The sequence below is a fragment of the Melospiza melodia genome, chromosome 1, assembly GCF_035770615.1.
Source record: "Melospiza melodia melodia isolate bMelMel2 chromosome 1, bMelMel2.pri, whole genome shotgun sequence".
Lineage (NCBI taxonomy): Eukaryota > Metazoa > Chordata > Aves > Passeriformes > Passerellidae > Melospiza > Melospiza melodia.
In genome coordinates this window covers 112110273-112122446 of record NC_086194.1, presented here as the reverse complement: position 1 = coordinate 112122446, position 12174 = coordinate 112110273, and the positions used below count along the sequence as shown (strand labels likewise).

General features: G+C 39.1%; 1 protein-coding gene across 1 annotated transcript in view; it reads right to left on the bottom strand.

Moving 5' to 3' along the window:
- Positions 1-12174, bottom strand: part of GABBR2 (gamma-aminobutyric acid type B receptor subunit 2) — a 457858-nt gene that overhangs the window by 16202 nt on the left and 429482 nt on the right. Inside the window, exons 15-17 of the mRNA XM_063164404.1 lie at positions 10822-11046; positions 3853-4035; positions 1793-1922 (exon numbers count right to left, since the gene is read on the bottom strand). Coding sequence (XP_063020474.1) covers positions 1793-1922; positions 3853-4035; positions 10822-11046 — 538 coding nt within the window. The remainder of the gene's footprint in view (positions 1-1792; positions 1923-3852; positions 4036-10821; positions 11047-12174) is intronic.

The window sequence follows — 12174 nt, the reverse complement described above, 5'->3', positions numbered from 1 at the left end:
TTCCTCATTCCCAGGTGAATGGATGCTCTCACCTTTCCATATAAATTTTGACAAGAGAAAGCATCTTTCTCCATCTGTCCCACCTTTTGTGCGGGGCTTTATGTGGTAAGTCCATTGAGAAAACTGTGTGCAGCAACGTCAGTATGCAGAATATCTACCCTGTAAATCCCAATATTACATAGCTCCAAGCTACTCTGGACATTAAGGCTCCATGCCTACACATGATTTTAAATACACACCCCACAGCAGAAATGTAAAAGCTAGGGAGGTGTACTGGGGGAAATTAGGACCAAAGACAATCTTGGATGCTGTTGCTTAAAGCAGCAGTTAGGCATCAATGTCTTTTGTAGACATAGCCACAAGTAAGTGCAGAAAGGTTATATTTTATCCTTGATTTCTTTGCCAGCCTCCTACTGCTAATGGAGTGCATCTTGCTGTTTGAAGCATCCATCCTAAATTTATACCCAGTGTATTCTTGAGAATAATTTTTTGATTCTCATACCCAGACTCAGATGGGCATTTGGCACAATGCAATGTATCTTTTCTGCTTGAAATATTATTCATGATTTATCATTTTTCCTGGAGCATCTGACATGAGAGGAACATTCTATGTGTTCCTTTCAAACTGCCTCATCCCACTCACTGATGTTAGTTCTTGCTCCTGATCTCAGCCCAATAATCACACGCCTCCAGCAGCTATTTACGTTTTCCTTTTCCTCCTTTCCCCTCTTCAGTCTTTTTTTTTTTTTTTTTTTTTTTTTTTTTTTTTTTTTTTACTTTTAAAAAGGACACTGGGAGCACTCCCTTTTTCTTCTTTTTGCCACAAGTTATACAACCCAGTGTACACCCAGGTTAAAACAAAAAGCTCAAGAGAAAGTAACCTTATCCAACAGAAATTTCTATATATTTCAATAACATGTGTGAACTGTTGATGTGATTGTAAAATTTTTCTTCAAATATATTCATAAGAGTAACTTCTGTCCCACATATTCAAGCCTATGGTGTCACATCAGTAAGAAGCCTGAGCCTTGCAGTGTAGCAAACATGCAAATATACAAATTCCAAACACAGAGCAACCAATTTTTCACACACTATAGTAATAGTCAGCTTACAAAGCTATTTGCCAGAAGTCATAAATTAGATCCATTCTAGAGCCAGATATGGAAGGTGGGTGTCCTGGCTTCCACTTTTATTGCACTATGCACCAGATTTTATTGCTTCCCAAAAAGCAAAATGGCTCTAATGGAAGAAATTCTCTTGCATGTATTTCTTCAGGGAGCAATGCAAGACACACAGGAGAAACAACTCAGGAATATTACAGTTGTCATTAAATTCTTTTTTATCAGTTCCTAGGGAAGAACTTTCATACATGAGTGGCTTCAATTCTGCATTTAGAATCCAAACCAGCACTGAAATATTTACATGCTTCTCTTTTATGTGCTTGATAGCAGTGTCCAAAAGCAGGATTTCAGCATCCTAGTCAGGCAAGCACATATTAAACTGGGTTTAAAATTCTGTGGCTTTCCTCTCTCTATGCAGCACAAAAAACTTGGCTTCTGAAAACAAGTACACTTTTTAAATTTTCCCCCTTCATCATGTGTATTACAATAGAATATGCATATACAGAAATAACTAATCAGTGGGTACCATGTAACTTATTATGTGAATCTACATACTCCCAGTAATTCAACCAAAATATTTAAACTGTCTTACCAAGGTTTGAGTGCTCTGAAGCCAATCCAATGCAGAGGTTTGGCATGTTAAGCTACTAATGGGTTTTACTGACGCTCACCTTTGCCATCTGTGAAGTTCCGTATACTAAGAATGTCATTAAGGTCCTGATAGTGGTTCTGCTTAATGTATGTTGTTTTCTCAGGAGTGTCCTGAAGTTGCATTGTGACCTCTTCCAAGTCTTTGTCCAGCTGCAAAACAAAGAGTACAAACCCTTCAAAATTCACGAGTCCTTGCTTCAGGTATCTGCACTGAGGCACAGCTTTCTATAACTAGGCTGGAAGGCAGGTGGTAATGCAATTACTACACTGTGACAAATACAGTTTTCTTATAGCAATACTACACTACCTCTAAAAATAATGCTACAAGTAACAAATGGTGTTCAACTGTGACATTGCACAGAGGGCATAGGAGAGGAATAAGCTTTTGTAGTGGACAGTAGAAACAATTCAGGTGTACTGACAAGTGAGAAAGGTATGGGCATAAGAAAGCCCAGTCTGAAAACCTCTGAACTATTTATTATCTACATGCAAAACTGTGGCATACAAAGCTACAACTATTTCATCCATCAAATTGCAGAACATACCGGAGAATACAAGGGAGCTATGGCATGTGAGTGACTGCAGTCAACTCTACCAGGAACGCACTCTCAGCACTGAGCAGAGCACAATCTATTCTCAGAGGCTGACTTGTACTCAGTTTTCTACAGCCCAAATAGAAAATTACAAGAAACAAACTTCCTAATCCTCTTTGTGAACAGTTGTGCATGCTGTAGTGTCCAGAGTATGTCCCACTCACTACTAGCTTAACAGAATTTTAAAAGTGCTGAATTTAGATTTATGTTTTTCCTTATAGAACTGGGGCACAGCAACTCAAACTAGATGAGCTAGAGATGTAGCTGCTAGCATGTAGGGCATGTTCCAAATCCCCTTGACAATGAAACTGATTTGGACCCACTGGTTCTGGGAATTCAATCTATTTAAGCAAAGTCCAAAAGGAATTGTCAGGGTCCTGCAAGCACTAATGTGGCTGCTCTGATCTGCCTTACCTGTGCTCACCATCATGAGCCTTGTGAAGCACAGGCTTGTGCTAGGAGGTTTAGTAGGAAAAAAACTACAGTAGAGTAAAGGAACAGAAATAGCCAGCAGGCAGCTAGGCCTTCATTAAAAATTTCAAGGCTTTCACATGAAAGGGACCCAGCAAAGCTGAACTAAATTTCTTTAACGAGGCAGAGATAACTTTTACTTTTGGACTCCTTGGTAGCCTGAGTAAATAATTTATAGTTACATAGGCAATTGTCATTAAGATCTGGGCAAAGAAATAACTGTTGCAATAAAATAGTTTTTCTTCAAGGTATAAGAATACAGACTGGCTAAGAACATATTGATTTCTTTATGATATGATCAGTTATGGCTATCTTGTCTCAAAGCTGGGCAGTGTTCAAGACTGGTTTGTCATCATTTCAAGTCTACTGAGCAAGGATGGGCATAACTACAAATGTACATGCTGTAGCTGTTATGTAATTCATGTACTCCACGTAGTCAGCCTTTCCCTCAGTAGGTACTGAAGCAACCATCACCTTTGTGTCAAAAGAGTCAGCTCACGCATTCGTAAAGCTTTCTTTCTACCTTAAGAAAATATGTCATTCTGTTTCATGGACGATGTAAAAATATGTCTAGCAAGTTTTTGAGCAAACTCTCAGAGAGGCTGAGAAATAACAGCAGCAGCAGCCTCAGAACTCAACCACAAACAGGAACAAAGACAGCCCTTAAGTGCCCCTGGGGCTGCGGATCTCTGTTACGCTTGCTTGTAAAGGTTGCACTTCTGGAGCTGTGGAGCTCAGCATGTCCATGTGAAACAGCAGGGTAATTGGCCTGTCACAAATAAATAGGGCAAACTTTAATTCCATTTTGCTAAGGCACATTTTCATTTTATCACACCTGCCACGTATTTGCTGTACTAGTTAGCAATCCTTATAAATTGCCTCTTTCCTATTATTTTGATGGGAAAAGTTAACTTTTTTCTCTAGAATGTAGCCAGCATTTAAGCAGACTGGAGAATTGCAACAAAAAAAAACAATGAAAACTGAAGTGCCTAGGCAGTAAATACAGTAAACAATACCTCTGTAATTTTCATTCTCAAGCGGTGATTCTCTGACTGCAATCCTTCTAGTCGAGATGTGCTGGCCTGATTGACGCTGGTGACTGATGTCGATGTTTTTGAATCTTCTTTCTTTTGATTTTGAGTGAACTGAAACCGTCTGTTCTGTGTGGCTGCATCTGGGTTTGTTCGCAGTGTGATGAGCTGAAAGGTTGAAAAGCCTTAAGAAATCCTGCTTTATTTTTGCAGCTATTTATTTTGTATCTCAAAATACTGAAAGGCAAACCAAGAGCTCCTTTTTGACTTTCAAGTATAAAACTCTGGAAAGTGAGCTCTGCTTGCCATGTGCACTACTTGAGATTATTTCTGAATAACTTTATAGAATAGGTTGAATGAAAATTATTATGAGAAGGGAAGCATTCAAAAACTTAAGAAAAAACTCATTCAAAAGATATTTATCTGGATTTATAATATATTAAAATACATTTTAATATTCTATCACATGTATCTTTCTCCTTCACTGATATGTTTGTACTTTCAAAGGATATATTCCTTTTTCAAGAAAAATACAGTCCACCAAACCCTCCTCTTCCCAAGCACAGTTTCATCTGAAATTTCTCCTTTCCTACTGTTACAAGTAACACTCAAGCAGTGAGAGACATGAAGCAGGAGTATTAACAGAGAGAACTCATGGGAGATTGCACTCTGGAGATAACAGAAACTTAATTAGCTTTTAGCAACCCAAAATAAACCAAATCTGTTCAAAAAAATTAAATAAGCCACTTAGAAAAAGGTTAACCTTAAACATATTTAATTTAAGCAAATATAAGTAAAATTTAACACTCAGTGACAATGTGAAAATATCACCTCGACATGAGGAGAGAAAGCTACTGCTGTTTGGCAGCAGGGACAGAGATTCTCACATTACTCTAGAGAATACAAAATTTATGTTACTTGCCAAGCAGCATACATATATATTTGTATACAGACAAAGCTGAAGGGGCTCCCTGCCCTGAGAGAATAGGCATGGAGTCATAAATCCAAAGGTGTTGAGTTGTCTAAAAAGAGAGAGCGGGCAATCATTTTGCATGCACAGCCCAGCCAGATTTTGTGGTCTAGCTGCATTTTGGAATTGACTCCTCTTATTCTTGAGAGCATGGAACTGCTCTGCAGCTCCAGTGGCACGAAGTAAGGCCCTAACTTCTGATCAACAGAGATCTGACTTCTCAGGCTCTGAAGAGTGTGGTCCCTGGCACGTATTTACAGACCAAGGCTGCAGATCGGGATGATGCTTGCAGATAATACATTTTATTTTTCAGGTGTTAAAGCAGATGGAGAAAGCTAAGGTGCTCTGTGTCTTCTTAACCTTAGTCTTTACTGGTAAAACTTGCCTTCAAAAATTCCAGACCTCTAAAGTAATTAAATACATCAAGTTCAGCCAACTTGACAAGTTGTATGCCTGAGGATTAAGGGAACAGGTCCATGTCATCATGAGACCACTCTCAGTTACTTTTGGAAGATGATGCTGATTTTGAGCAGTTTTTGAGGATTAGGAGAAAGGAAATGTCACAGCTGAGTTCAGGAGATGTGACAGAAGAATTTTGGGAAATGCCTCCTTGCTACCTTCACCTCAGTCTGGGGGGGATGCTGCAGTAAATCCTCTGGGGACCCATTTCCAAACATATTAAGAGCAAGAATGTGATTAGAAGCATTCGTTGTTGATTTATGAAAGAGAAATCCTTCCCGAACAACCTGATTTATAGCTGTCTTCAGTGAGATGTCTGGGCTGGTAGATGAGGGCAGAGAGTTATTTTTCTTGACTTAAGCAAAGATTTAGCACTGTCTCCCAGAGCATCCTCAAAGTTAAACTGATAAAGTGACTGGGCAAGGAACCACTGAAGTGGATGTAAATTGGGCTGAACTGACAGGCTCAGAGGATTGCGGTAGCCAGTCACTAACGCTGCTCCTCAGTCTGGGGCCAACAAGGATCTCCTAAAACTAGGCAAAGGGAAGTACTAAGTCCTGCCCTTAAGGAGAAATAAACCTCAAGCACCTACCCAAAGAGCACAAGGTCTGTTTGACTGGAAAGTACCTTTCCAGTAAGGCAATGGAAATTGTGGTGGAACATGAGCCAGCAGTATCCTGGGCCAACGGAGGTGATCCTTCCTTTCTACTCAGCCTGGGCAAGAGCACACCTGATGAGGCGAAGGCAGACGACCCATCCTTTGATCAGCATCGAACTCCGATTTATTGATCCAACATGCACATTTTATAAACGTGTTAATTAAGTTCATACATATTGCAAAACCCGAGCTCATCGTTGGCTACAGATTACACACCAACCCCTCCTTTTGTTTTCAATACCTGTGGTTTGTTATTGAGACCAAGACTTGTTTTTCTCATCCAGTTATGAACGGTTCTCAAGGCCTCCATGTTTGTCACTCTGCTTTCCCATCACTATCCAAGGACAAGGTATTTACTTGTTATTAAAAAACAACCTGAGAACTCTGCTGTTTACAGAAACGTGCCTGAGAATTTTGTTGTTTACAGGAACAGGCTTGAGAATTTGTTGCTTACAGCTGCCTTTTACTTTTCAATCAGCTGTATATGATTATGGCATGTCTGAACAAAACTCTATAAGCCATGTCTGAGCAAAATTCTCCAACACACACCTGAGGTGTTGTGTCCAGATTTGGGCTGCTCAGAACAAGAGAGAGTTAGGTATGGTAAAGAAAGTCCAGAGAAGGGCCACAGAGATGCTAAAGAAGTCCCAACCCTTATGATACAAATAGAGACTGATTATTTAGCCCTGAGATGGAAGACATTGCAGGGGTATGACATTATTCATGTGTATTCAATATATGATGGAAGAGAGTAAAGAGGATGGAGCCAGACTCTTCTCAATGACCTGCAGTGAAAGGGAGGGAGACACAAGCTGAAAACCCAAAATTTTCACTTAAAGATCAGAAACAACTTTTCTTATTATGAATGCGCTCAAATGCTGGTAGAGATACTCAGAGGAGTGGGAATTATTTATCTGGAAGTAACCAAGGCCCAACTGCTTAAGGCCTGGGTATCTTGCTGTAGCTGAGCCCTCCCAGAGGGAAGTGTCTTCACTCTCATAATTCTTTGTTTCAAATTAGGATGGTTGTAATGACTGTCTAAGTCCTAGACCAAAAACTACATGAAAATGAAGTTAAATGTGAAGAATGGTAATTACAAAGCTTCTTAAAGCAGCAGGCAGAAGTGTTACAAGATAAAAGTTCTGCAGTTTGATGTGGTCTAAGTTCAAACTGAATAAAGATAGAAGTATTGCCATTGAATCATCTTCACCTGAGAGTTTATAGATAAAAATTGGGTGTTTTGCAACAGGGCCATGTTTTAATGAATTGATTCACATCTAGTGAATTCATGGACTAGATTAAAAAGTTCATGGGCAACATTGTTGGCTCATGCTGTACAAAGAATGAGGTTAGATGAGCTTTATTTTTTTTTCCTACCATACAGTCAGTGGAACTTTTATCTTGCTATCTTTTATCTGTGCAGTTTCAGTTTTCACAAAGGGTCAACACTGGATATACACAGAGCCAATTGCAAATAGGCATAAAATGCTACCAACACAGAAAAGGGATGTTTTAATCCCTAGAACTGATTTTGCCTTGCTGCTCTACAGGGAACTGGATCAGAATTAACGTGTTAGTGCCATTGCAGCCAGAAATGATATGCACTTGCTGGGCAACTACAAGTGAGCCCATTGTTCTGTCTCAAAATGGATGGAGTAGAAAAATGGAAGGACATGGAAGCATCATAAACATGAATAAGCCTGTGAGAATTACTTCATGAATAGAGAATGTATATTAGGATTTTTTCTTTTAAGTGAGGAGTATGTTGAAAAGTACTATAGACATCTTGGTCCTTAAAAAGATAATTAGACATTGCAGTCAATTTCTGACAGGAAAAATATACATAACAGATGTTTGAATTCTGCAGATAACTTCTACAAGATACCCTTGAATGCATAAATCTGTAATAGTTTTAAAAGGGTTTGGAAAGCTTTTGGCTGGATAACAAGAATGTGTACAGTTAATGTAAGTACAATGCAGTATAATGTTATCAACACTTGTACCATGAAATGGAGAGGGTAATGAGCATTTTTTCCTCTGATATCTCTTACTTTTCTATGGGATTTTCCTCGTGTTTTTTTCTGAGGCACTTGGTACTGAATAAAATGGCAATGGACGAAGTGGACATTTAACTAGAGAAGGATAGTAATTGCCATGTTATAAGTAAATAAGATTAGTAGAGCTGACAAGAAGGAAGAGAAAATGTCATGTTTCATTCCTTAGTGTGTCTACATTGTTGAGTAGTTGTGTACTTAAAAGGGTTGTGCAGTAAAATTGAATTTCAGCACTGTTGACCCAGGAGACTGCTGAAGATTAGTTAAAAGGAATTTACTTAGTACAGCAGAGAAGTAGTGGCACTCACCTGGCTCAGAACCACATTACTGCCTGCATCTGTCTGGTCAGTTTAACAATGAGAAAGCGCCATCTTACAGGTCTTCATTATCATCCCCTGTGCTTGATGAGGCTTTAGGATTCACCAGAAATATACCTGAGTTGCCAAGATTGTACTAATTTACAACAGAATTGCTTGAGGGGAGAGATTTGGTGCCTGTCTCACACTAACATCTTGCCTAGATGTACAAACTAGGTAGTGTTGGATATAATCTGTGGTGTTCACAGGAGTCATTGTGCAACCTGAGCAGGCTGAGGGGAGAGTGCTTGCCAGCTGTGGCACAGCACGACCAGAGGAGATGCAGAACAATATATATGAGTGCTAGAAGAACTCTCCAGCTGTGAAAACACTCCCATGGGCATTGGAAGTGCTGCATTCCAACCCCTGCTTCAACATCTTTTTTTGTACCTTAGCCAGTGATGAATTTTATTGCTAAATAGCTAAGCATTTGGAAACCTGAAAAGAGATGGAAAAAGGTTAGGGACTTCATGCTAGGGGGCTATGGTGCATTTTTGCATTTTGAGTAAAAAAAGAAAAGATGAAAAATGAGGGTGGGGTAATTGGGGTTTAAAAGAAGATCAGAGGAAGGGGTTAAAAAAGAAATCAGAAAAGTAATTTCACAGCCTGTGACAAGAGAAGGATGGGCAAAGGAGCATGAAAGCAATGGGGCAAAGGGCATGGACAGCATTAATAATTCTCTTTGAAGAGAGTTCTGACATTCTTTGGAGGTATTTTTGGCATAAGAGTTTTAATATGCACTTTCATATGGCTTACCCACTTAAATCTTGTTATGTTTCACAGTACACTCTATTGTAATGTTTGTGAATGTTCCCTCAATTTAGAACAAAGCTGTGATTCTTCCCTAAGATACAGAACAAAAATATGACTATACATGTCTGTATGGCTTTTTACTTTGCTGTTTTTTGCAGATCACAAATCAGCTTCTATCTCTACTCTGCACCTTTAATTTCTTTCAGTGGTTGCACTTTGAGATCAGTTTATTAGCTTGTTTTTCTTGCTTCTTTTGCACACATAGTTCTTGGCTGCCAAGTAGATGGGATGCCACTTAGCACCAGAATCTAGTGACTACAATTTGTTCAATACATTGATTGAATGTGGTCCAATAAAGAGCCTCTTATAAAGACTCACTTGAAAAATCCAAAAACAGATTGTAGAGGCAAAAAGACCTACATTTTGCCTTGCAAATTTTTCAGATGTCCAACTGCATATGTATTTAATTTGGGGTAATAAGTTATGTTTACACAAGCCACTTAAAATGAATACAATTGAACATTTTACTTCATAACATGGAATGCATTGCCTAGTACTTTAGGCTTTGCTAAGTAAGCTTACGTAAAAACCAGTTTTCCCTTCATCCAAGATCTGTCATATTCATGTCTAAAGCTTAACTCAGCAAGGGAACTGATCAAGTTCCAGCCCTTTGTAGGTATCTTCTCGATTCTTCCAACAAGGCACAACGAGTCTGTCCTCAAAGCCCAGAAGAGCAAAAGGAAATGAAAGCATGTGTCTCCCAGTCTGTGCCTCACTTAATCCTTTAATATACCCACTAATAAATATAACTTCAGAGTCAGCATTTGCAGCATACATACAGTTTTCCTCTGAGGTACTGACAAAGCCTATTGTACCACCATAAATGAATACTTAGAGGTTTTAACACAATCGATCTCTTATCATGCGAGTGAATGTTAAGATTTTACTATTTTTGTAGGTATAGAAACAGAGATCTTGATTATCTTGTTAAGGGTATGTGAGAATCTTAGAATATCCTGGGAAGGGACCCACTGGGATCACTGAAGTGCTGCTCCTGGCCCTGCACAGGAGCACCCCAAGGATCACACCAACTGCCCAAGAACATTGTTCAAACGCTTCTTGCACTATGTCAGGCTGGTGCTGTTACCACTTCCCCAGATATCCCTTTCCAGTTCCAAATCACCCTCTTGGAAGAACCTTTTCCTAATATCCAACCTATAACTCCCCAGAGTTATAGGGAAGAACCTTTCCAACCTATAACTCCCCAGAGACAGCTTTATGCCATTCCTTTGGTACCTATAACTGGTCACCAAAAAGAAGAGGGAAAAGAAGAAGCATGGCAGAGAAGACAAGACCTGTCTCCCCTGAATCTCCACTTACATCTCCACCCTTTCCAAAAATTTCCTGAAAATTTGAAATGGAGGCTATTCTACTGAAACTACAGAAAACAACTTTTTTTGTTTCTTCAGGCACAATTTCAGTAAAAATATAGATATTATTAGCTCATGTATTCACACTTTCTCCAAAATGTCATGAAGCTTTGTTTTTCCTTCAGGGTCTGGAGAGAAGCATTTATGGATGGGCTTGTTTAAGAATTCATACACAACCCCTGCTCCTGAAAAGGTGATAAATACCTACATATTACAGCATAATTACAAAATAGCAGGAAAAATATCTGGATCTATGCAAAACAAATTCACCTACCTTAGGTACAAACACAAGGCAGAGAGTGATGGTGCTGCAGAATATAATGACTAAAGCAACGATGCAGAACTGCACATTGGGCTGGTCCCGAGTGAGGAATGAAACAGCAGCACCGATAATGCACATTATCCCCACGTTGTACACACTCATTCCGATGTACTTGCTGTCATTCAAAGCAGGAATGCTGACATTTCGTGTCTCCCAGGCGAGGAAACACCCAAATAACTGGAATGGTAAAAGAAGGAAAAATGATGATAGTTTTAAGAGGATTTGCTGTCATCCAGAAAAAGCACTGATTTGAAACAGGTATGTTTTCCAACTTGACAAATATAGGAGATATTACAACTCAGAGGTATACACCCACCTTTCCCTCAATATCTAATTACCTGTGTGATTTGTTTTGCTCACTAGGACAGATTCCTGCTCTAAGAAGAAAAATGTGAAACTTGAAATTATTTCTGATTGGAACAAATTTTTCTAAATGCTATGGTTATCTTTATATTTTAAATAGTTTTTAAATACTATCCTTCCTGTTTCTTTTCAAGGATTCCAGTAAAGATATAATGTGTATTGTTTTTTTAGCTATTTTTAGGAACTGTTCTCAATATACTCTTATCACTCTAGCTATTCATTACATGATTATCACCTACATTAATAAGCAGCAGTGCCAAGATGTGTCCCATGAGGGATAAATATACCATGTGGAAAGTGTCACCCGAGTTGTTCAAATTACAATTATAATGTCTTTTATTATAGTGGGAGTTGGTAATGGCCTTTCAATTGCAGTTGTCTAATGATTTCTGGCATAAAATGTTCTTGTGGCAATTTTTTGTTTGCTTTTTTCCTTTGGTGTATTTTTAAGTTTTAGCCCCTTTGTTATTTGCAATATGCTTTTGCAATTCAGCAGGGGAAAGCCTTTAGTGGAAGGGAGCCATTTCCATCCCTTGAAATTTAATTAGATTTTTCTGCAACATGAACTGCTGCAGACTATTATTTTCTTCCTCTTGCATTCCTCAGAGGAGTTCTGGCAATGCAGTAAAAGGCAAAACGAACTGAAGATGTTGTAAGAAGGTAACCCAGCCTACGGTCTCGGCACAGCCCCATAGGGGTGTAGGGTGCCTTGGGAAGCATGACAGACAGCAGATGGTATTGCATGGAAGGTAAGGACAGAGAGAGGAACTATCACTAAGGTCCAGGACATGGTTTCTATGTTTTCAGGCTTTTTTTCTGATCACGGTACAGGGACAGACAAGAAGGAGAAAGAACAATCGTGCGTTCCCATTGACCTTAGCAGCCTTCCTCCCAGACCGACACATTTGTCCATTGCCATGTCATGGAGATAACATTCTCTTT